This window comes from Pinus tabuliformis, chromosome J (genome assembly GCF_031772625.1).
Source record: "Pinus tabuliformis cultivar Carrire ecotype Pingquan chromosome J, CPIR1, whole genome shotgun sequence".
NCBI lineage: Eukaryota > Viridiplantae > Streptophyta > Pinopsida > Pinales > Pinaceae > Pinus > Pinus tabuliformis.
Window position 1 is genome coordinate 232,825,558 of NC_142295.1, and position 27,266 is coordinate 232,852,823.

The 27,266-nt window shown below is 34.5% G+C and overlaps 1 protein-coding gene across 1 annotated transcript; it reads right to left on the reverse strand.

Annotated features, from left to right (window-relative positions):
- Nucleotides 1–13,504: 13,504 nt before the first annotated feature.
- Nucleotides 13,505–14,874, reverse strand: LOC149226592 (putative aquaporin PIP2-8). Its single transcript, XM_089380241.1, has 4 exons — nucleotides 14,601–14,874; nucleotides 14,191–14,486; nucleotides 13,920–14,060; nucleotides 13,505–13,784 (listed from the first exon to the last, which is right to left on the reverse strand). Exons 1-4 carry the CDS (start codon nucleotides 14,872–14,874, stop codon nucleotides 13,698–13,700), a joined length of 798 nt encoding a protein of 265 aa, XP_089236367.1. The 3' UTR covers nucleotides 13,505–13,697.
- Nucleotides 14,875–27,266: the final 12,392 nt, after the last annotated feature.

Here is a 27,266-nt window from a genome sequence, read left to right on the forward strand (position 1 = left end):
ATGTGCTTCATCATTGAACCCTTTTGTTTGAGATTTATCAATTGGCTAAAAAAGGTGTTGCTTTTTGTATCCTCATAATGTGCTATCATTTCTTCCATAAAAATTGCCCAAGTGATAATTTTTTTACGAGAGAAAAGCCATCGATACCATACAAACTGATTTGGTTCCAAATATAAAATTGCAATGCATACATTTTGTGTGTTTTGCACATTATGGAGATTGAAATATTGCTCCATCAATAGTATCCATGTTACAGAATCCTTGCCATCAAACTTCATCATATTGATATTTGGAACATGGTGGGTCTTCAATCCAACGTTAGAGTCTATGAAATCATGATTAACATTTATTTTGTTCTCATCATGAGTTTCCTTTACTACCCTTTCACCATTAGTAAACATTTCTTGTAGCAACTTTCTCAAATCTGTCTTCAAATCTTCCATTTTGCCTTCCATCTTAGCTTCCATTTCATTCATCTTAGCTTCCATGCCTTTATTTAAACCATCCATCTTATCTTCCATGCCATCCATATTAGCTTCCACACCTTTCTTTAAACCATCCATCTTATCTTCTATTACTTTTTGTGAGAGTGAAATTTGTTACTTGGTCTCGTAATTCTGATATATCATGTTGCATTTCTTCCTCTTCTTCATGAGTCATGGTAGAGCTTTCAGGTTGCTTACTAGGTGTTTTCATTTTCTTTCTTTAGGGCATCAATTAATGATAATTATGCTTCACTATGCCCTTTGAATTCCTTCAAACTAATTTTTCAAACCAAACTTATGTAAAATTAAAAAAAAAACTACACACCTTTTTTCACTTTGTAGGAGCTCGATATTGAATGTGATGTATCTATGAAATTTCAGATCTCCAAGGTCTAAAATTATGAATTGTGGTAGCTCTCTGAGTCCTCTTTCCAATGCCACCAGTCTGATCAAAATTAGATTCTCCAATAAGGCGTTATGCCCAATCTCCCAAGATGACCTGATTATACACTCTTTCAGTAGAGCGAACTTGTACGAAGTGCCACGTGTCACTATTTCAACCTTCGGACCTAAACAAGATGCATAGAAAACTACAGTCCATCCTATTTCTGTAAATTCTTGCAAAATTTCAATCTGATACGTAGAGAGAAAGTTATGAAGACTTTCCCAAGGTCACATTTTTGGGATGTAATTCGGGAGCCTGCAAAAAACCTAACTTCCTAAGATCATATCTCCAAAACTATAGTGAGATAAGATCTAAAATTTAGACCCGAAGATCACCTAGATTTTGACTCAAATGGGTTTTTGTTTTCGCTTCTAAAACGTTGCAAAAAAAAAGTTATAGAGAAAATTCCACGATGACCTATTTGGAGTAGCGAAACCCTAAAGTCCAAAGCTCTAATACCAAATGTTATGAACCAACTCACAAAAAGATAGAAAAGATAGATCAACGACTTCAAAATAAACTTTTTTGAGGGGGAAACCTCCTTTACATTACACAAATGAACAATTCTTGGATGATACAAATGACTAAATCTCCTTTCTATATATAGGTGTCTAAGGGGTCACAAAATAATCAAAACCGACATAACAATAATAATATAAGGGCACAACAATAACAATAGTGGGCTTCTATAGGGCACACTAATAACAATATGGGGACAACAGGGGCACAATAATAACAATAAGGGCTACAATGACAATAGTAATGGGGGAATCACTAGTATTATAGGGACCTAACAGGTAAGCCCCCTGAACCAAATCATATCTAGTTTCTCATGCACAATCTATCTATCTGCATGGTTTCATTCAGTGTTTATCCGCGTGTAAGAAATATTTGGCATTTCGGGTGTGATCTTTAAAATTTTCAAAATTTCACGTATGGCCAAATTCACGAATCTCTTATAGGTCATTCATCTTCATGCAAATATCTTACGTCAAACTCGGGTTGGGAATGTTCATCTCTCATGAAGTCATGGAATTGTGAAGTTGATAATCTCAAAGACTATATTTTCCCACAATCATACTTATTGAATTTCCCTCTTCATGGTCAGCTCCTCAGCCTTCTTGTGAACCTTGCACTATAAATCCATCTATCATATCTAGCTCACAATGAACTTGGTTCCATTATTTAGAGAGTTTGCAAGATTGTTCAAATGGATTTTTCTTTGTTCATTGTAAACTAGGAATCTGACGTCTCAACTAGCTCATCTGATCATTTCTCTATATTGGGTGACTGTCATTCGCCTTATCGTTTTCCCATCAGCACATCCATTGATAGTTGCTTGAGGCTCTTCGATCTTCATTACTTAACATATCTCTCTTCAGATTTCCATCAAGCAGGTGAGGCACTTTAGCCTATGATGATGGTTATGGCATGTCCTCACTATCTTTGCATGAATGCCAAGGATGATCAGATCTATTTTTCTTTACAATATTCCCATCATGATCCTACTTCTCGAATTGAAAAGTCATATTTTCAAAGATCACGAGGCTTTCAATATGACCATTATGAATTTTACGATCGAATCACTAAATGGTTGGAACATTCTTACTTGGAAAGCTCCGTTGCAGGCAACAAATTTTAATCCTTTCTCACACTTGCTAAGAAGCTCGTTGCAGACAAGGATGCACCTGTAAGAGGCTTACAAGGTTTGTTGAAAAATGGTATCCATTAAAGAGGTAAGCATGTGCATTGGGTAAAATTAGTGGTTGTGACACGTCTTTCTACCCACATAAGAGACCTTCCTTCCCATGTGCAACTTTTTCAAGTTTTTGTATTTTCTGTTGCACATCACTATTTATCTATCTTAATCGTTCATATCTTTGTGGATGCAGGTCGAGAACGACTACAGTGGATTCACTAGAAATTTCATTACACATAACCCCCACCGTCTAGTTTTTAGGATAGGTGTAGGATTAGTTGCATCTTAGTTTTCCTTTCCTTGCACTCATCTTGCACTCGTTCTCGGTAGTTATTTCTAGTTTTCTTATTCTACTTTCACATCATGTTCACTTTAGTTATTTTGTTCCTTTTTCCTTTGATTTTTGTTTCCTGGTTTTGTGTCTTCTTTCTTTTTTGCTTTGTTTCCTTCCTTGTTTAGTTTTCCTTTTGTTTTCACTACGCAAATAAGTTTTGTTCTTGGACTTGTGTCCTGGCTTTTGAATGTATATGTAGCTGACGTTCAAAGAGTCTTGTGACGCTGCATCCCTTGGCTAATCCAGTGTCTGTCTTCCTTATGTTTAGTTGTAACTTTTTAGTCTTCATGGAAAATATGAATCGTCCGTAAGGAGAGATTTGGTCCGATCGTGAACCTATGTCCAGTATGGGAAACCTCATGCCCGTACTCAATTTATACTTTGGTGTGTTCAAGCTTATCCAGCTAGTAGAAATGGAGAAGGGGAAAACTCTAAACGAGAAAACCTGAATCAGAGGTCTTTACATACTTCTCTGAAGGAACAACCTCTCATTCCCTCAATAAGTCGGGATCCCTCTTTCACCCCAAAAATAAATAAGTGTCAATGCACAGTTCTCTTCCAAAAATAAAAAAGGTGAAATAAGTGAAAGGCTTCCTACACAGAGAGGTGAAGCAAGCAAATCCACCGGGGTACTGTCCAGGATCGTTGGCAGTGGAGCAATTCTTGTGTTCCTACGTGACTTCGTCAGGGTACTGCCATGATCGCTAGTAGTGGAGAAATGCTTTTGCTCCTACGTGACTCCATCAGGGTACTGTCCAACCTTGCTAGCAGTGGAGCAACACCAAAGATTAAAATCTATACTCTGAAAATATTAAGCTCACAAGCCAAACTACCCTTCCAAATTTGAAACACTGTGTTCTGGCTGAATCTGGTGTTGTGTTCAACTGAGTTGGTACAAGGCAAACCATGTACATCCATGGGGTAAGTGGGGAAGCTGAAGTAATCTTCACTATGAATCAATACTCCCTGATGGGCCAAGGCCCTGCACTGAAGGAACCAAGACAGAGAAGATGAAATTCAATCATTGTGTCGCCAAGTTTTGTAGCGGCTGCAACACCCTCCAAAATTCTGACCTGTACTCAAATTTCAGAGCCTACTGTGGATCCTGTGATCAGTCGTTCCTTAGTCACTTATTTGGTAAGATGATGATCTCAAGCTCCCCTTTTCGATCTTAAGATTCATTCACATTTTTATCTTTACACAGTACATATCATCTTTGGGGATGGGGATTATTGGTTGTTATGCAAAGGGAACTTTGTTTTGCTTCAAGGGAAAATCTACCCAGCCTCCCTTAGAATTAAAAAATTCATAATGGTTTCCTCCAGTGTCTTTCCTTTAGCCGGAACCCACTGTCTCCAGAAATTGCATAGTTTTGTCCCTTAGTTGCCTGGTTTTCCTTGCATACTGAAATTGTGCAGATGTGTCCTTCAACTGCTCAGTTTGCTTTTCATCCTGAAAATGCATAGGTGTGTCCTCCCAAGGCCTCATCACACAACAATGTATTTCATCCTAAAACTGCATAATTTTCTCCCTCAGCTGCTCAGTCTGCCTTGCATTGTGAAACTGCGCAAATGTGTCCTCCTGGGGCCTCATCTCACAACAATCACTACCCACTGAAACTGTGCAGATATGTCTCTAAGTGATCAAAAGAAGGATTACATGCTAGAGGACTCTCAAGGAGATGAGGAAGAATATAAGCAAACTGAGGAACCCAAGGTATGATAGAATATCGGGACCACATGAAGATTCCATCTGATGCACAACCCTTGGAGGGTAGGTATGAAAAACAAAGCACATCTTTTGAAATACACCTCTTAGTGTAGCTTGAAGGACTTCTTATCATTGTCATATCATTCTATATTCAATGACATGCATAGTTGAAAGCACTGAAAGTCATTCCATGTGTTTCCTCTATGTGTCTTGCTCCCTCTTTCTTGCTTAACTAGCTGTCATCTTTTGGCATGTTGATTTCTTTGCCATGCTTGCGATCTTGTTCTTGTGATTTCTAGGGTTTGTCTTTATGTGTTTGGGTTGTCCTAACTATGTGAAGATCCGTCGTACTCACACACAAAGTTGTAAGCACTATCACGCAAGTGTCGCACTTGTCGCTTTCAACTCTAGATAGTCCCACAGAGGGTCATGCTTTGTGATGTTGTCCTGGTGGTCAGTGTTGTCATGTTTTTGAAGTGTGCTAAGTGTGTGATCACAATGTTGAGTCATCACAAGTTCACTTACCTCTCAAACTTAGCCATTTCCTGATAATCTCTCGACATAACAACTTCACTTCCTCGAACCCCAACTGAGCTGCACTACACAATATTAGCCCTCAGTGGTGTTGCTCTACTATCTCGAACTGTGCAGTGCTTGAGGTTGTCCTCTCGATCAGTTGCACTGCACAATCCCAGAAGTGAGATGCCTATCTTCCTTCCCAAAACTACGCAAAACTTCCTCACTGCCTATTTGAACTGCACACTTCGCAAGAACAATCATAGAGCCTTCTTCTTGCTTGCTGGAATCCCACATTGTGTAGAAACCTGAGCCTACACTGCTCCTCGAAATTGCGCAAAGATGTCCTTCCAGTGACTCCCCTCAGTCGGGACTCACTGCTCTCAAAAACTGCGCAAAACTATCCTTTGGTCCCTCTGACATCCTTCCTTATCTTCCCTCTAGAAACAGTGTGGAGGTGTCCCTCAGGTTCCCTCCTTGCAACTTCCACCAGTGTCCTTAACTACGCAATTCTGCCTCCCAATGTCCTCTATGCAATTTTCCAGGACTGTGAAGATTGTGCCCTGAAGTTCCTTGTCCAAGCCTGAGTTGTGCTTTATGTAGTCTTAGTGACTAGTCCCCCCTCCTTGTCACTTGGAACTGCGCAGTGTGGAGTTATTGGGCCCTCTTCCTAGCCTGTCATCTGTCTCGGGCCCAGATAACAAAAAACATTGCATCATGTTAGACTAAGAGGTTTTGGATTTGATCATGTCTCATTATGAGTGAATTGCAGGAACAAGTACACTGATAGATCATGGTGAGACAATGAATGATATGAAGAAGGAGCGCATATGCTAGAAGTCTTACCTACAGGTGGACAAATGAAAGAAGTAGTAGACAAAAGGAACACATGCACAAAACCATCTTGAAAGACCAATACCATCGAAGGCCCTACAACATCAAGTCATGTAGAGGGGAAGAGAAAGCACAACCGAGAGTACATCCATCACTTAGCAGTGTAACAACTTGACATGGACACCACAGCTAGCCAGTACCACAACCAGCCAGTACATGTCAACAGTGTCGTGTCAAGTTGTGTCATAAGTTGTCAAGGCCACATCACCACTATGGGCCATAACTGTTGTAACTAAATTTAATGTAAAATGAAAGTCCAATGGACGGACACAAGAAGTTGAAGAGTCATGTCAATTGAAAAGTCATAGGAAGTTCAATGGTCATGAGGGTAGTCCAAGATTCATAAGGGTCAAGCATCACCCTTGGCTATATATACCCCTCCCATTGTATGAGAAAGGGATTTTCACCTTAGATCCTCCCACATAGCCTTGAGAGTAGACAATCAGTTCTTTGAGGAGTGAGGAGTGGCTCCAATGTTCCACTACTAGGACTAGTGGTGTATGGTGTACATGTGTGTCTTGGGAGTTTTGCTTAATTCAGAAGCCTGTTAAGGCCATCACATTTTCATTCATGTTTTTTAGATGTTTGTAAATCTATTATTTTGGCATTTTCAATGCATGCTTTTTTCCCCTGCACTAAGATAGTTGAACTACTTTGATTCTTTTAGTACTTACATTGTTGGGAATGTGTTTTATTGGTTATAACCACTGTCTCATCCTTGTGGACTACTCCGCGGGATACTAGATAGACCACCTTTGTGTATTGGTTATCACCGTTGTCACATCCTTGTGGACTACTCTGCGGGATACTCGATAGACCATATTTGGTTTCTGGTTATAATGACCGTCACATCCATGTGGACTACTCCACTGGATGGTTTACGTGTTTTCATTCACTTCAGTTTTAACGATTGCCGCATCTGTTGTGGACTATTCCACTCGGTGTTGGACATACTTTTCTAGTTTTCGTGTGTTTGTTTTCTTGGGTGGTACAATTACCTGTCACTTAGAGGCTCACTTAATTCTCCCCCTTTACAGTAAGAGAACCTAGACACATGTTACATTAGGTACTCACTAGATAAACTTACCTTGTTGTTTGAAGATATTAGTGTACCACTCTCATGTGCTGACAGCTAGATCCAAGGCAGATCTCTAAGTATATGGAAACTGAGCCTTTATATCGGATGGGACTCCTACACCAAATGGTGTGAGGTGTAGTTGGGACTTCATATCGGGAAGATCTCCTTGGTTGGTAGATTTCTAACAAAGTCAACAGGTTTATAATAAAAATCCCTTGGGTTTATACTATCAATCATAGCTAACCATGGTCAATCATGGTCATCTATGTTTATTTTATTGTTTAAAATATTTATTTTAGGGTTTATATACCTTGGTTTTATAATATTAGTCCCTATGGTCGACTGTGGTCTAGCGTCAACCATGTTCCAATGTCACATTGTCGCAAGGATTGTGTCTATATGAAAATCAACCATGGTCAACCATGGTCAATCATGTTTATTTTAGTGTTTACAATATTTAGCTTAGGATTTATATACCTTGGGTTTATAATATTATTTCCTTGGGTTTAATAATATTCCCTTGGGTTTATAATAACAATGCCTTGGGTTTATAATATCAATCATGGTCAACAATGGTCAATCATAGCCAAACATGGTCAATCATGGTCAACAATGTTTATTTTAGTGTTTACAATATTTATCTTAGGGTTTATATACCTTGGGTTTGTAATAGTAGTCCCTATGGTCCAAGGTCACATTGTTTGTGACAACGATGCTCAACCTTGGTCCAACATCAAATTCTGACACAGATTGTCTCAATATGAAAATCAACTATCCTGAACCATCGTCAATCATGGTCAACCATGGTCCATATTCCTAGGGTTTATTGATATAAGGGTTCATATTCCTAGGGTTTAATATTATTCCTTTAGGTTTATTATCAATCATGGTCAACTATGGTAAACCATAGTCAACCATGGTTAATCATGGTCAATCATGGTCAACCATGGCCAACCATTGTCTACCATGTTTTATAAATTCAATCATGGTCAACCATTGCCCAACGTTGCACTGTGACAAATATTGTCTCAATATGAGAATCAAACATGGTCAACCATGGTTCAATGTCATATTGTGGAAAATATTCTCTCAATTTGAAAATCAATCATGGTCAAGCATGGTCCAACGTCACATTTTGACAAGGATTTTCTCAATATGAAAATCAACCATGGTCAACCATGTTTATTTTAGTGTGTATAATATTTATCTTAGGGTTTATATACCTTGGCTTTATAATATTAGTCCCTTTGGTTTAATATTATTCAATGAAGGTCAACCATGTTTTATAAAATCAATTGTGTTCAACCATGGTTAATCAAGGTCAACCATTGGCCAACGTCACATTGTGACAAAGATTGTTTCAATATGAAAATCAATCATTGTCTCAACCATGGTCCAACATCACATTATGACAAAGATTGTCTCAATATGATAATCATGGTTAACGATGGTCAATCATGGTCAACCTTTGTCAAGTATGGTCAACCATGTTTTATAAATTCAAACATGGTCATCCATGGTCAATCATGCTCAACCATGGTCGAACGTTGTATTGTGACAAAAATTGTCCTGATATGAAAATCAACCATGGTTAAGCATGGAAAACCATGGTCCAGCCTCACATTGTGACAAGGTTTGTCTCTATGTGAAAATCATCCAAGTTCAACCATGTTTATTTTAGTGTTTAAAATATTTATCTTAGGGTTTATATACCTTGGGTTCATAATCCCTTGGGGTTTTAATATTAATCCCTTGGGTTTATTATTCCCTTGGATCTATAATAACAATCCCTTAGGTTTATAATATCAATCATGGTCAACCATGGTCAATCATAGCCAACCATCGTCAATCATGGGAAACAATGTTTATTCTATTGTTTACAATATTTATCTTAGGGTTTATATACATTGGGTTTATAATATTAGTCCCTTGGGTTTAATATTATTTGCTTGGGTTCATAATCCCTTGGGGTTTTAGTATGAATCCCTTGGGTTAATTATTATTTGCTTGGGTTCATAATCCCTTGGGGTTTTAGTATGAATCCCTTGGGTTAATTATTCACTTGGTTTATTATTCCCTTTGGTTTATAATATCTATCAAGGTCAACCATGGTCAATCATAGCCAACCATGGTCAAATGTTGCATTTCGACAAAGATTGTCTCAATATGAAAATCAACAATGGTTAACCATGGTCAATAACCATGGTGACATTGTTTCAAAGATTGTTTGATGGTCCAATGTCACATTGTGACATCCATGGTCAATCTTTGTCCAACGTTGCAATCTGACACATATTGTCTCAATATGAAAATCAACCATCGTGAACCATGGACAACCATGGTCAACGAGGGTCTAATGTCGCATTGTGAGAAAGATTCTCTCGATTTGAAAATCAATCATGGTCAAGCACAATAAAACATGGTACAACGTCACATTGTGACATGGATTGTTTCAATATGAAAATCAACCATGGTCAACCATGTTTATTTTAGTGTTTATAATATTTATCTTAGGGTTTATATACCTTGCCTTTATAATATTAGTTCCTTTGGTTTAATATTATTCAATGAAGGTCAACCATATTTTATAAAATCAATTGTGGTCAACCATTGGCCAACGTCACATTGTGACAATGATTGTTTCAATATGAAAATCAATCATTGTCTCAACCATGGTCCAATGTCACATTATGACAAAGATTGCCTCAATATGATAATTATGGTCAACGATGTCAATCATGGTCAACCTTGGTCAAGCATGGTCAAGCATGTTTTATAAAGTCAAACATGGTCATCCATGGTCAATCATGCTCAACCATGGTCGAACGTCGCATTTTGACAAAAAATGTCTTAATATGAAAGTCAACCATGGTTAAGCATGGTCAATTGTGGTCCAATGTCACATTGTGACCCTGATTGCCTCTATATGAAAATCAACCTTGGTCAACCATGTTTATTTTAGTATTTACAATATTTATCTTAGGGTTTATATACCTTGGGTTTATAATATTAGTCCCTTGGGTTTAATAATATTCCCTCGGGTTCATAATCGCTTGGGGTTTTAGTATTAATCCCTTGGGTTTATAATATCAATCATGGTCAATCATAGCCAACCATGGTCAAACATGGTCAACCATGTTTATTTTAGTGTTTATAATATTTATCTTAGGGTTTATATACCTTAGCTTTATAATATTAGTCCCTTTGGTTTAATATTATTCAATGAAGGTCAACCATGTTTTATAAAATCAATTGTGGTCAACCATGACTAATCAGGGTTAACCGTTGGGCAACGCCGCATTGTGACAAAGATTGTTTCAATATGAAAATCAATCATTGTCTCGACCATGGTCTAATGCCGCATTATGACAATGATTATCTCAATATGATAATCATGGTTAGCGATGGCCCATCATGGTCAACCTTGGTCAACCATGGTCAACCATGTTTTATAAAGTCAAACATGGTCATACATGGTCAATCATGCTCAACCATGGTCAAACGTCACATTGTGACAAAAATTGTCTTGATATGGAAATCAACCATGGTTAAACATGGTCAACTATGGTCGAACGTCCCATTGTTACAAGGATTTTCTCTTTATGAAAATCAACCACGGTCAACCATGTTTAATTTAGTGTTTACAATATTTATCTTAGGGTTTATATAATGGGTTTATAATATTACTCCCTTGGGTTTAATAATATTCCCTTGTGTTCATAATCCCTTGGGATTTTAGTATTAACTCCTTGGGTTTATTATTCCCTTGGGTTCATAATAAAAATCCCTTAGGTTTATAATGTCAATCATGGTTAACCATGGTAAATCATAGGCAACCATGGTGAATCATGGTCAACCATGTTTAGTTTAGTGTTTACAATATTTATCTTAGGGTTTTTATACCTTGGGTTTATAATATTAGCCCATTGGGTTTCATATTATTCGCTTGAGTTCATAATCCCTTGGGGTTTTAGTATTAATCCCTTGGGTTTATTATTCCATTCGGTTTATAATATCAATCCCTTGGGTTTATTATTCCCTTTGGTTTATAATATCTATCATGGTCAACCATGGTTAATCATAGCCAACCATGGTCAACCATGGTCAAATGTCGCATTTCGACAAAGATTGTCTCAATATGAAAATCAGCCATGGTCAATAACCATGGTGACATTGTGTCAAAGATTGTCTCATGGTCCAATGTCACATTGTGACAACCATGGTCAAACTTGGTCCAACGTCACATTCTGACACATATTGTCTCAATATGAAAATCAACCATCGTGAACCATCGTCAATCATGGTCAACCATGGTTAACGAGGGTCCAATCCCTTGGGTTTATAATAACAATCCCTTCGGTTTATAATATCAATCATGGCCAACCATCGTCAATCATAGCCAACCATGATTATTTTAGTGTTTAATTTTTAATAATTAATAAATTATTTATTTATATTTAATTAGTTTTTTTTTGTAAGCTTGGTAGGACTTTCTGATTTTCAAGTTTTACATGTCCATTATTCACCCCGCTACGGGGGGAGGGTAGCACAAGATTTGAACCAAAAATCTCCGGTTGGGTGAGACTTCATTCCACGGCCATCGTCACTTGAGCTACCCCAAGTGGACTTATTTATATTTAATTATTAATAATGAATAAATTACATATTTAATAATTAAATAAATTATTTATTATTTAAATAATTAACAATTTTTATATTAATAATATAATTAACAATATTAATAACAATATTTAATATTAATATATTAATTTAGCATACTAGATTTATAATATTAATATATTAACAGTGTTAATATTAATATTAATTTTATTTTTTGTTGTGTAATATTAATATTAATACATTAATTTAGCATATTAGATTTATAATATACCATATATTAAGTTGATGCATGTATATCAACCATATTTATTAATGTGATCGTGCTAGTATTTAATATAGATATTGAAATATTTTAGTTATGGTTAATAGTATAATATTTTATTACTATTAATATATTCTTGTTGTAAATATCATGTGTAAAGGGAATATAGAATTATCAATAATACTATTTCTTCATATTAAAAAGTATTTATCTTTTCAAACAGTGAATAAACTACATTTCTTTCTTATATTAAAAGATATATATATATATATATATATATATATATATATATATATATATATATCTTTGACTTTTTATTATTTTATATCTTTATATAAATTCTTTTTATTATTTTATATCTTTATATAAATTTATGTAAAATTAAGGTGCAACTTGAAGTATTTTAGTTATGGCCAACATTATTTTTTTTTGTTATTACTATTTGTTAATTTGTTAATTTAAAATATTATTTTATTATTTTTAAATGTAATGTTACGTGATAATATTTCTCCCATAATAAGCTCTAAAGGGCCTAGGCCTTCTTTTCAAAGAAGACAAATTGACTAAACCATTAATAAATAATAATATATTTTAATAACTATTAATAAATAATAGTATATTTTAATTTTAGTAAGGTGTTGATTAATTAGTTTGTGTGGAAATTATTTTTTATTAAATTTTATATTTAAATGTTAAAAAAAAAGTGCTGAGAGTAAAAGTGTATCGGTAAGTTGATTTAGACATGCCAACTTATATTGTGCCATTATCATATTAAAATTATTTTGAATTCCATTTGTTATTTAAATACTTGTCAAATATTGTGTAATTATCATATTAAAATTATTTGGAATTCCATTTGTTATCTAAATACTTGGACATAGATTTCATGAATTTTAGTAGTGAATCTTTGCTCTGGTGGGGAGGCTTTAAGAAGTTTAATTTTATATATGTTCACGCAGTTTAATTTGGATGGATGCTCAGCGCAACTCTCGTCCGTGCCTTCTGAGTCATAGTAGTCAAAGATAAGCATTAATCCACACTTAAATTTAACACATTGCAGCCTCAAACAACACCAACTCAATATTCATAGCATGAATCGAACTGATCAGAGTTAAATTTTCAAAGATAAACATTAATCCACAATTAAATTTAATAGAATGGGGCCTCAGGCAACACCAGCACAAGCGTCATATTCATAGTATGAAACTAATTTAAAAGAACGATCAGAGCTAAATTTAGTATTAATCCACAATTACATTTATAGAATGAAACCTTAAACAACACCAACACACAATATTCATAGTTTGAAACTAATTTGACAACAAATGATTAGACTTAGCTAATTTGACAAGAAATTAATTAAAGAATGAAGCCATTAAGAACGCAAACACCATGTTCATGGTATGAAACTCATTTTACAAGAAACAGTTCGACTTGAGATCAGAGATTTGCGAGAGGGAGTTGTAAACAATACCAGCACTATATTCATGGCATTATTTATTATTAATATTCTTGCTAAAGCTCCACACTGTAGACCTTAAAATATAAACGTCCACTTATTGAACTGCAATGTGGGATATAATAAAGAGGGGTCCTGTGAAGTTTGCATTCTAGATTTCAGTGGTTGAGTGGCCACGCGGCGATCCCGAGTTTTTCAGGCCAAACGACCCGCCCTTAGAATGTACTGGTGATACACCGCAGCAACGGCAGCTCCAATCAGCGGACCAACCCAGAATATCCACTGCCATACATTCAATCCATTAAACGATAAGTCACCATCAAATTCCATTTCTATCCATATAAATCTCCTCCTTACGTTATTTAGATTTGTAAAATGAAATGTTTTCTAACAGGTAATTATAGATATTATTCTTACCAGGTCGTCCCATGATTTCTGATGGCCGTATATCACGGCGGGGCCAAAGCTCCTGGCAGGGTTGATGCCTGTGCCTGTGATGGGAATGGTTGCCAAATGGACCAAGAATACCGCTAACCCAATTGGAATCGGAGACAAAACCTGCATCAACCACTTTTCGTATTAGTAAATTTCCATTAGTGAATGAATATTTAATAACACCAATTGGTTCATATATATATATCGAGAGAGAGAGTTTGAAGGGTGGCAGAGTATGATTTGTGTTATGTACAGGGATGTGGGAGTGGCGGGCTTTGCGCTTGGGGTGTGCTGCAGAGAAGACCGTGTAAACCAAGACGAACGTGCCAATTATCTCCGCAAGAAGGGCAGTTCCCTTGGAATAACCGGAAGATACAGAGTTGGATCCGCCTCCGTTGGAGGCATATAAACTCCCCTGAATGCCCTTCACAAGGGCAGTTCCGCATAGGGCACCCAGGCATTGAGCTACAATGTACAATAGGGCGCGAGGAAGAGAGACCCTCCGGGCAAGAAACAGTGCAAACGTGACTGCCGGGTTGACGTGACCCCCTGCACACAGGCATTGATGATTAACGTGATTCAGCTTAGCCCTCAGTATATTTACATGAAATATGGAATCAGGTTATGATCAGGGCTGCCAAATATGCTTGGCTTCTTATATACCTGAAATTCTCGATATGCAGTATATGAGAACGTACATCATTCCTCCGAAAGCCGAGGCTTCTCCCAACAACCCCACTCCACCACATCTACCTTTGGTTGCTTTGTTTTCAACAACAGTTGTGAGTGTTATGTAGAGGAAAAGCAGCGTAGCAACGAACTCAGCTATGGCGGCTCTGTAGAACGACCACAACTTCAATTCTAGCGAATCCAAAAGAGGGGCGGGGGCATGATCTTCATAATCCCTGTTCTGTTGTTCTACGCCTTCTACTTCCATCGCCGCTATCCTGCTCTTCTCCTTAGCTTAACAGCAAAAACTGTACTGCTAATAATGGATACTCGACAGTGTGGATTTTACAGGCGAAGGCCGTCGGTTAAATAGCAGTGAGGAGAGCTAACGTACCGTAGCCGTCAGATGACTGTAGAGAATAAACGAGCTGGATTTGCTGTAATAGTCGGGGGACCAGTCTCGAGTACCGCTCAGCTAAATTTCCCTACGTGAAGTAAAGAACACTGAACTTATGTCGCTTAGAGATTATATTATTTTGTAAAGCTGTATCAAGGCATGCTTAGCTTCTAAACTCATTTTAGAGATACAACAACATTTCGCATTCGCTTGTTCAGATGGTTCCCTTTAGAGATTTATTAACGGAGTTGTTTTAGTGTAATTTTTGTTGGACCTTTGTTTGTGTAGGAATTTGCGCAAGTGTAGGAATGTGTGTAATAATTTGCATTATTTAAATTGGATTTTTGATTGTATATAAATTCAGCACTTTAAAAATTACTTTTAAAATTTTTTCAGAACATTTATATTGTACATAAATTAACTATTAAATTTGTGATTTTAATATATACCTGCTAAATTAAAAAAATAAACCCTAAAAAAGACTTCTAAAAAATTTCAAAAGACAACTCATTTATTAAGCATATGAACCTAATTTAATTATTTATGTCATGCTGCAAATATATCGCTTTGGGAATACATCCTTCAGAGTTGTGAAAACACTCATGAAAAAAATGGGAATTAATCTAAATGGTAGATTCTCTTATCCACAGGTATGGGGTCAGTTCGCTAAGTCAATTTTACTCCATATCTCTTGAGTGGTTAGATTTGCAATATGCATAAAATAAATCTCGCAAAAACACTAAAATATTGAATTTTAATTTAAAAATTAAGATATAATTAAAACTTCCAAACTTCATCTTAATTTATGTTTTGAATAAAAAATTTATTATACATTTTTAAAGGTGTATATAAAACCAAGTAAGATTCATTTTAAATATTGTAAAATTTTAATATAAAAATAAATATGTTATTTTACTATATGAAATCGTTTCATAAACATGAGGTTATTTTTATTTTTTATTTATGATTTTTTAATTTTAATTATTTTTTATTTTTATAATTTAAAATTATTTTGGTGTTAAAAATTATATTATTGACTTAGTTTAATAAATTTCAAAATCACTTTATAATAAACATTAAAACACTTTTTTAATAAAATATATCACATCTCTAAAATCTAAAAAATCATAAAAATTTAAAATATTATAATTTTATTTTAAATTATTTTCACATTACTAATTACATATATATAAAAAAATATGTAACAAAATTCTTAATATGTAAATAGACTATCTTACAATATATAGATCAATACCATGTCTTACCAACGCAACTTATGATGCTTAACTAGAAAAAGATGTAAATAAATATATTTAATGATACAATTTACTTCTCACCATTATTTATGTTTTCCTCATCATTTATGTAAGAGAAGCTATGTGTAGGTTTACTAATGATTACTACCCACCTAAATTTATGCAAGTCCATGTCCCTGAGTTAATTAATCCTTTTATCCACTTCACATCTCAATTTATGAGTTCCTCCCAAAGCAAGACTATAAGATTCTATTCACTGCAATGAATACTTGTTTTATATAACACTTTTTCATAAAATATTTTTTAATTAATGAATTTAGTTTTTTTTTTGTAAGCTTGGCACTTGGCAGGATTGGATTACATCTTCATCATGCCTTAACAAAGCACCCAATCACCGTCTATCCAAGACCCCCTGGACAATTAATAAATTTAGTTAAAAACACAAAATGAACACAATTATTTTTCATAGAAATCTCAAATTTTGATTTATATATACTATTAATAATATCCTAAAATATTATAAGTAGACTAAATCTTTACCATCAATCTAATAATTATTAATAATTAGATTTTTTTTTTTTAATTTTATTTTAAATAACATCTTAGTAAAATAAATATTATCTGATAATGAACCAAACCACACTGATTGATTCGAAAAGCATCGACCTTAATCTACCAATATGATTTCTTCCAAAATTAATTTCAAATATTCCAAATATAAATCACAAAAACTGAAATTTAAATATAAATATTATTTTAAAAAATATCATTTTTATTTTTTAAATTTAATACACCTCATAAAATATATGCCATTTTAGCAAGTAGATGGAATACTAAGTCCTTTTCACAATGACCATGTCATGCTTTTGACATGACTTCGGAATGCGTTAATGTGGAAGTATTTTTGAAAACTAAAGCGTATTAGTGCATTCAAAAAACAGGCCGGTGGTTTCATTGTTTATCGGACTTGTAGCGTTTTCCATCTGTCTACGGAGGCAGAAGACGCTTCCTCTTTCAAGATCTTGAAGCAAAAGTTGTAGAGATTATTTGGTTATTTACAACTCACAAGTTGTTTTAGGGATTCTTTGAATATTTTGCTTGAGAGGTCAGTTATTTTTAGAATTTGTTTGTAATGAAGTAATACACATTTCAATTTTTGTTATTTTTATAATGGTAGATTGAGTATTAACATAGTTATCAATCAAACCTGTAATGAATCGAGTTCTTATTAAGATAGAAAAACTATTTTTAAAATTTTTTTTTATAAAAGGTTGATTATGTAATTATTTTTCAAATTATTTTATTCTTCTCATGTTTGTTTTTTAAGGGTTTTCTAAATTTATGTTTTTTTATTTTTGTTTGCAATGTTTTTTTTATAATGAAATTTTTATTTTATTTTTCTCAAATCTAAAATAAAAATAATAAGTAAATAAAAAATCAAACATCATATCAGAGAAGAAAAAAACAAAATTATACCATTATATATATATATATATATATATATATAGAAAAACATAATTTAAGTTTTTGTTTTTAAATTAACACCCACTTTACCAAAAATTAAAAGAAACAAATTGTATATATATATATATATATATATATATATATATATAAAATCGCGGCCTTTAAAGTTTTGGTGTTTAGAATCGATTTGCATGTAGTCCTACTTGTATATTCAAATAAATCATATATATATATATATATATATATATATATATGGAAATTAAAATTTGTGAAGGCCACTGCTAGAGGGGCCATGACCAAGGCGAAGAAGGGGTGCATTTGTTTATTTATTTTAATTTTAATTTTTTTCAATGTTTTAATTTTAATTTTATTATTATTATTTTTAAATATTATTTTTTATTTTAATGATATACTTTTAATTTATTTATTTATTTATTTTTAACTATTTATTTTTAATTATTTAATTTGTTTTTTTTTTTTAATTTATTGTTTTGTATTTTTGGTATTAAATTTTTTTTTCTTAAATTATGTTTTTATGGAAATATTTTCTTGTTTATATATATAATGACAACATTGATCACATATACTAAAACTTTACTACTATCTACTCCACTACGCTTAATAACTTCTCTAAGGATGTATCATATAATAAGAACAATAGGACTTCCAACCGGTGCTATGACAATGATTGTAAATCTGCTAGGAAAGTGATTAGAGATGCTCACAATGAAACTATTAAGGATGAAAAAACCAAGGTGTACAAAGCTCTTATCAAAAGGAAAAAAAAGAGTATATAAACAAAAGGCTAGATCACCTCCTTAACCTTTCTAAAGTTGAGCCTAGAAAGTTTTGGAGGAACATTCTTGTCCGTAAATCGAAAGAAAATAAACCGATCCCCATAAAGGAATGGGATGTCTATCTTAGGAATCTCTATGACTCCTTGGAAACCATGAGCTACATCAAAAGCACTCATATCGAGGGAGATACCTTTTATTCTAAGGACGTGGAATCTAGGATTAAGAAGCTTGATAACAGGAAAGCTGAGGATATTGAACGGTACCAAGTTGAAATTCTCAAAATTGGGAGGTCCATCCTCACCTTGCACTTGCACAATCTCCTCAACTTGGCTGTAAAACAAGGCTTCCCTAAGCTGCGGACGCAAATCCTTATGGTGCCTATATTTAAAAGTGGGGATAAAAACATTCCCTTTAACTATAGGACTATCATGATTAGCCACATTTTAGCCAAGCTATATGGGTTCATTCTGGAAAAGAAGATTAACACTTGGTTTGAAAGTCATGGTAAAAGAGCCACTGGGCAAGCTGATGTTAGAAGGCATCACATTATGATCGACCACCATGTCACTGTTAGGACCATTGTCGAGGATTGTCATAATAGTAAGAATGATCTCTTCTAATGTTTTGTTGAATTTAGAAAATCTTTCAACATGGTTCCTCGAGAGAAGTTATGGAAAAGGCTTGAGGAGATAATGGTTCCTCCCAAGTTAAGGGTCGATTTTATTAGATTATACAAGAATTTTATTTCCAAGCTTAAGACCATCAAGGGTTGGTCTATTGATATTAAATGCAACATTGATGTTATGCAAGGGTGTCCCCTATCCCCTACTCTTTTTAGCCTTTACATTGACAAGCTTGAGGAATGCTTAGAAGATGCTGGTTGTGAAGGACCCAAGCTCACTGACATAGTCATTACTCTTCTCCTTTATGTTGATGATATCGTTCTTCTTTCTAGGAGTCCTGATAATCTCAATAAGCAGCTTAACACCCTCCACGATTACTGTTCCAAGATGGGTATGATTGTTAATACTGACAAGACTAAAGTTATGATTATTAAATCCAAAAAGATTGCCTATGATAATTTCATTTATGATAACAATTACTTAGAGAATGTTTCTTCTTACAAATATTTAGGTATTGACATCCATCATCAACTCAACTGAAACTATAGCATTGAGAAAAGGATTATAGGAGGTTGGAAAGCTTACTATGAGCTTGAAAACAATTATAAGATGACTGATCTTTGGGTTTGGAGTAAAAAATTGTTCTTGTTTGAGACTCTTGTCACCCCTGTTATTTTATATGGATGTGAGGTGTGGGGTTGCAGTCTATCTAGAGATTCATGGAGAAATATTGAAATGATCCAAAAGAAATTCATAACCTACAACCTCAAGATTAAAGGTAATACTCCCTACCCTATTCTCTTAATTGAGGCTAGCCTTCCCCGCATTGAATGCACAACTATGTTTAGGTGTTTGATGTATAAGAGGAGGTTGTACAACATGGAAGCCAAGAGACTCCCAAAAATTACTTCTAACTCTAGTCAGAACCACCTTTGACTCAAGCGAGGGTGGCATAATGATGCCATGTCCTAGCTCAATCATTGGAAGATAAAGGAGGAGATAATCTTGGGGAATAAGGATAATATTAAAAACGTAATTTCTTCCAAATTTAAGGATAAGTTGTGGAGTGATAAGGAGTTAGATGGGAAAATAAAGTTAAGATACCATAAGGAGGTTATCAACCCCATGCTTGCTAACCAAAATTACCTTTCTGTCTTAATTAGTGGTAAGAAGGGAATGAATATTACGAGGATTAGAACTAATTCTCATGATCTCAGGAGTGAAACTGGACATTGGTCTATTCCCAAGATACCTTCGGATGAGAGAATATGCCTCCTTTACAATACTAAGAGAGTCAAAGATGAAAAACACTTTCTCTTGGATTGTATGGACCTTATTCACATATGCTCTCATTTCCAAAAAACATTCCCCATGACCAACCTCCTCAACTTGTTCAGTCAACAAAACTATAGTGACCTCGAAATGCTTCTTTCCCTCCTTTTTTTTAACACAAAAATAAAATTTTAAATAATCCCAATTATTTGTTTCTTTCTTAAGGTTCGATAGACCATATCGGTCTTAGTGGACGTTAATCATCATCATCATCATCATCACACACACATACACACACACACACACACATATATATATTTTTATTTTTTATCATATATATATATATATATATATATATTTTCTTTTTTCTTTTTTTTTTTTCTTTTTTCCTTTTTTTCTTTTATAATTTATTTATTTTTAATTTTTTATGTTTGATTTATTTTTGTCTTTTTTTAATATCTTCTTTTAGATTTGATTTTTTTGGTCTTTTTTTAATGTTTTAATATACAATTTTATTTATTTGTGATTATTTTTTTAATTTTTAATTATTAACTTTTTTTAGGATTTTTTTTTTTTTAAGTTTTAATTTTTGTTTTGTATTTTTCATATTTATTTATTGTTTTGTTTTGTTTTTCTTTCTCTACAGGGTCCATGTTGATCTTTGACTAGCAACCCAACCCCATTTTGTGTTAGTTTTATAGTTGATTTTAAAGTTTTCATTATAATGGATCAAGTTCACCTCCACAATGTGTCAATTTCAAGGTTGATTTTTAAGTCTTCATTGCAATGAGATGAGTTTGCCTACACCGTGTGTCAATTAGATGGTAGATTTTTGGTTGCAATGTGTTAAGTTGTCTTAGCCAAAGATTTTAAAATAGCTATATTTTTAGCATTTAAAAAAGAAATTACTCTTGGTATAATGACTCTTTCACTGAGGTGTTCATTTTTAAAGTTTTTTTGGTCATATAATTTTTCCATAATGCCATGGTTGAAATATGTTGAAAACTTAAGGTTTTATGTAGTCATGATCTGTGGTTTTAATTATATGGTTGAAAAATTATCAAAATTTTAAGGGTTTTTTTAGTCATCATATTTTATCTTTAATGCTATGGTTGAAAACAATTATAATATTTTATCTTTAACACAATGGCTAAAAATTATTGGAATTTTAAGACTTTTTAGAGATGTGGTATTTTATCTTTAATGCCATGCCCGAAAATCGTTGGAATTTTAAGGTTTTTAAGAGTCATGATATTTTATCTTTAACTCCATTGCTAAAAAATGTTGAAAATTTACTCCGAAAAAAAAAGATGTTATTCCAGCATCAACACTTTTTGTTTTAGGGTGTTTTTGCACAAAAAAATGGCTTTTATTGGATTTTACTGCCATTTTTAAAAATTATTGAAAATTTTCCCTGAAAAAGAAAAGTGTTGATGCAACATCAACAATTTTCATTTTTGGATTTTTTTTTTTTTTCATTTTTTTGGGAGTTTTTTGGCTAGAGTTCTCATTTTGAGCTTACAATTCTTGTTTGATCAATAACTTTGTTTATTGTTGAAAATCTAAAATTAAATTAAGAAATGAATTTTGTAATAAAATTATAAGAAAACATTAATTTAAGAAAAAAATCTCAATTCACAAATGTAAATGATGAAAGACTTAAATCAATTAAAAATATTGATTGACAAGTTTAGGAGCATTAAGAATCCATCTCGAGATCCATTAGTCACATTCATTGACAACATTATTATCTAGATTGACTATGCCGATAGTTAATTTACAAGTATAAGTGAATATAAAGTGTTGGGTCCCTATAATACTAGTGATTACCCCATTACTATTGTAGTTATACCCCTTATTTATATTGTTGTGCCCCTATTACCCCCATATTGTTATTTATGTGCCCCATAGAATCCCTCTATTGTTATTTTTGTGGCTTTATATTATTATTGTTAGGTCGGCTGGATTATATTGTGACTCCTTAGACTCCTATATATAGAAAGGAGGTTTTGTCATTTGAATGATCGATGAATTGTTCATTTATGTAATGTAAAGGAGGTTTCCCCCTCGAAGAGGCTGAATTCTAAGGCATTGATCTATCTTTTCTTGAGCTGGTTTCATAACATTTGGTATCAGAGCTTTGGATTCTAGGGTTTCGCTGCTCCAAACAGGTCATTGTGGCATTTTCGCTATAACTTTTTTTCTGTGACGTTTCAGAAGTCGCAAAAAAAACCCATTTGAGAAGAAATCACGTTGAACCTTGGGTCCGAACTTCAGAGCTTTTCGCGCGATATTTGTGGAGATATGATCTGAGGAAGTTGGTCTTTTTGCAGACTCCTGAATTACATTCAAAACAGGTGACCTGGGGAAAATCGTCATAACTTTCTCTCTGGGAATTAGATTGAAATTTCGTAAGAAGGTACAGAAAGAGGATGGACTGTAGTTTCTTGTATATCTTTTTCAGAACCAAAGATCGAAAATTGTACACGTGGCACTTCATACAAGTTCGCTCTTCTGGAAAGGTATATAATCAAGTCATCTTGGGAGATTGTGCATAACTCCTTCTTGGAGAATCCAATTTGGATCAGACTGGTGGCATTGGAAAGAGGACACAGAGAGCTACTACAGATCACAAATTCAGAACTAGATGATTGGAAAGTACAGAGATACATCAGAGGCAATATCGAGCTCCTACAAAGTGAAAAAAGGTGTGTAGATTTTTTTTAATTTTTGCTTAAGCTTGGTTTGAAAATTTATTTTGAAGGAATTCAAAGGGCATAGTAGAGAATTATTATCAGTAACTGATGCCCCGAGGAAAGAAAATGCAAACACCTAGTAAGGAACCTGAAAGCTCTAGCATGACTCATGAAGAAGAGGAAGAAATGCTACATGATATATCAAAATTACAAGAACAAGTGCAACAAATGTCACGCTCACAAAAGTTAACAGAAGCTAAGATAAATGGCATGGAAGCTAAGATGAATGGCATGGAAGCTAAGATGGATAATTTGAAGATAGATTTGAACACAAATTTGAAGACAGGCATGGCAGATTTGACAAATTTTCTACAAGAAATACTTACAAATGGTGAAAAGGTAGTAAAGGAAACTCATGATGAGAACAAAAGAAATGTTAATCATGATTCCATAGACGCTAATGTTGGATCGAAGAATCACCATATTCCAAAAATCGATATGAGGAAGTTTGATGGCAAGGATCCCGCCACATGGATATTACAGATGGAGCAATTCTTCGATCTCAATAATGTGCAAAACACACAAAAGGTACGTATGGCAACTGTATATTTGGAACCAAATCAGTTTGTATGGTATCAATGGCTTTGTTCTCATAAACAATTTATCACTTGGGCAATTTTTACGGAAGAATTGATAGCACATTATGAGGATACAAAAAGCAACACTTTTTTTAGCCAATTGATAAGTCTCAAACAAAAGGGTTCAATAATGGAGCACATTGAGGAGTTCCAAAAATTGAACATAAGGGTAAAAGATATTCCAGAGGAGCATAGGATTGATGTGTTCATAGGGTCTTTAAAGGATAATATCCAACATGATGTTCGCCTTTGGGAACCTGATTCATTAGAGAAGGCATTCAGGTTAGCAAGAAAAATGGAAAGCAAAATTATGGCAACTAGGAAGCATACCACTCACAACTATAAAGACGGAAGTGTTGTTGCCCCTAGTCTTCCACAACCTACAAGGTTGACACCACAACAATTGGAAGAAAAAAGAGCAAAAGGGCTTTGTTACAGTTGTGATAGCAAATACACAAAAGGTCATAAGTGTGCTGAGAAGAAATTATTCTACATAGATTGTGAAGAGGAAGAAGAAAAGGAGCAAGAAAGGTCAAAAGAAGAGGATATACTCCAGGAACAAAGCCTAGATGAAGAACAAATAAATCCGACCATATCTTGTAATGCATTGGCGGGAATTACCACTCCTCAAACCATCAAGATAGAAGGACAAATCAAGAAGAAAAAGGTAATAGTGTTGATTGATTCAGGAAGCACCCACAATTTTATTCATTGTAGGGTAGCAAAAGAATTGAATTGCTTCCTATATCCAGCACCAGAGTGTCAAGTGATGATTGCAAATGGAGGAACAATAAATTGCTCTGGAAAGTGCCATAATATCAAGCTATCCATGGGAGAATATGTATTGACTAGCCCAATGCTTTCCATTCCAATGGGAGGTGCTGATGTTGTACTAGGAGTCCAATGGCTACAATCCTTGGGTACAATAGCTTTTAATTTTCAAGAACTTTTCATCAAATTTTCTACGGAAGGAAAGGAAGTTGAATTAAGGGGTATTGCAGGGAAACCAGGAAAGATAATCAGCTCTAATGGCATGACAAAGCTTCTAAAAAAGGAGCAAAGAGGTGTAATTGCACAATTATGTTCGCTAGATGTTTCCACATTGGAATCATCTATTTCTCCAGATCTCCAAAAAGTCCTGGACAATCATTCCAAGGTATTTGAGACTCCCAAAGGTCTCCCACCTATGCGTGATCATGATCATGCTATTCATCTGATTCCAGGAAGTGTTCCTCCAAACATCAGGCCGTACAGATATCCCTATGTCCAAAAAAGTGAAATTGAACGTATGGTTGCAGAAATGCTAGAGGCTGGTATAATTCAACCGAGTCAAAGTTCTTTCTCAGCTCCAGTAGTATTGGTGCACAAGAAGGATGGATCATGGCGCATGTGTCCGGATTATAGGGAGCTCAACAAGCTCACTATTAAAGATAAGTTCCCCATTCCTGTCATTGATGAATTACTGGATGAATTGCATGGATCAATTTACTTCACCAAGTTGGATCTTCGTTCGGGATATCATCAAATCAGAATGAAGATTGAAGACATTCCGAAAACGGCATTTAGAACTCATGAGGGTCATTATGAATTTTTGGTCATGCCTTTTGGCCTTACCAATGCACCTTCAACATTTCAAGGTTTGATGAATTCAATTTTCAAACCATTCCTTAGAAAATTTGTGTTAGTATTTTTTGATGATATACTAATCTACAACAAGTCTTGGAAGGATCATGTTGAACATGTTGACAGGGTGCTACAACTATTGGAGGAGAAACAATTATATGCAAAAAGATCCAAATGTTTCTTTGGAGTCCAGGAGGTGGAATATTTGGGTCATATTGTATCTCATGAAGGAGTTAAGGTAGACCCTAGCAAAATTAAAGCCATTAAGGAATGGAAAATCCCCACATCCATAAAGCATCTGCGAGGATTTCTTGGGTTGACAGGGTATTATCGCAAGTTTGTTAAGAATTATGGGAGAATAGCAGCACCTCTAACAACATTATTGAAGAAAGATTCATTTTCATGGACTCCGGAAGCAACAAAGGCCTTTGAACATCTTAAAGAGGCAATGTGCCAAGCACCGGTCTTAGCTACACCGGACTTCACAAAAACCTTTATTGTGGAATGTGATGCTTCAGGAAATGGAATTGGTGCTGTTCTAATGCAAGATGAAAGACCCATTGCTTTTGAAAGTCGTCCAATCAAGGGAAAGTTTTTAAGCAAAGCTATTTATGAGAAGGAAATGTTGGCAATACTCCATGCACTTAAGAAATGGCGACCCTACCTAATGGGAAGACACTTCAAGGTAAAAACGGATCATGATAGCCTTAAATACTTTTTAGAACAAAGATTATCCTCTGAAGAGCAACAAAAGTGGGTCACAAAGATGTTGGGTTATGACTTTGAAATCATCTACAAAAAAGGGAAGCAAAATGTGGTGGCAGATGCACTCTCAAGAAAGGATGAGGATGTGGAAGCATTGTTGTGTGCCATTTCTATTATCCAACCAGATTGGATAAACGAAGCAAGGGAGGAATGGAAGAATGATGAAGAAGTGTGGGCACTTATTCGAAAGCTACAACAAGATTCCAGTACTTCTGATACATTTAGCTGGAAAAATGATTCGTTATGGTACAAAGATCGCTTATACCTCTGTAAGAATTCCCAGCTAAAACAAAAGATTCTTATGGAATTGCACACTTCTCCCTTAGGAGGGCACTCAGGATTTTTAAAAACTTACCACAGGGTTAAGAAGGAATTTTTTTGGGATGGCCTTAAATCAGATATTCAAAAGTTTGTGGCGGAATGTTTGGTTTGCCAACAAAATAAAGTTGAAACAATTAAGACACTGGGTCTATTACAACCTTTATCCATTCCAAGCCAACGTTGGGAGGAGGTTTCAATGGATTTTATCACAGGTTTACCCAAGTCTGAGGGAAAGAGTGTCATCATGGTGGTAGTTGACAGACTTACCAAGTATGCACACTTTTGTGCATTATCACATCCATTTAAAGCCAGTACAGTTTCTACTGCATTTATGGAAACAGTTCAAAAGCTACATGGAAACCCAAAGATTATTGTAAGTGACAGAGATCCCATTTTCACTGGAAATTTTTGGACAGAATTTTTTCTTGTCTTGGTACTCAGTTAGCTCATAGCTCATCTTATCATCCTCAATCTGATGGGCAAACTGAGATAGTAAAAAAATGTTTGGAAGGATATCTTCGTTGCTTTGTATCTGATAAACAGACACAATGGGTCAAATGGTTGCCTCTGGCTGAATGGTGGTATAACACTTCCTTCCATACAGCAACAAAAATGACCCCATTTATGGCACTTTATGGGTATCAACCACCATCCATCACATCATATTTAAGAGAAAATTCTAAGGTTCAGGCAGTGGAACATCACATCGAACATCAAAAACAAGTCCTCCAACTCTTAAAGGATAACCTCGTGTTGGCACAAAATAGAATGAAACAACAGGCAGATCAACATCGCAGTGAAAGAAGTT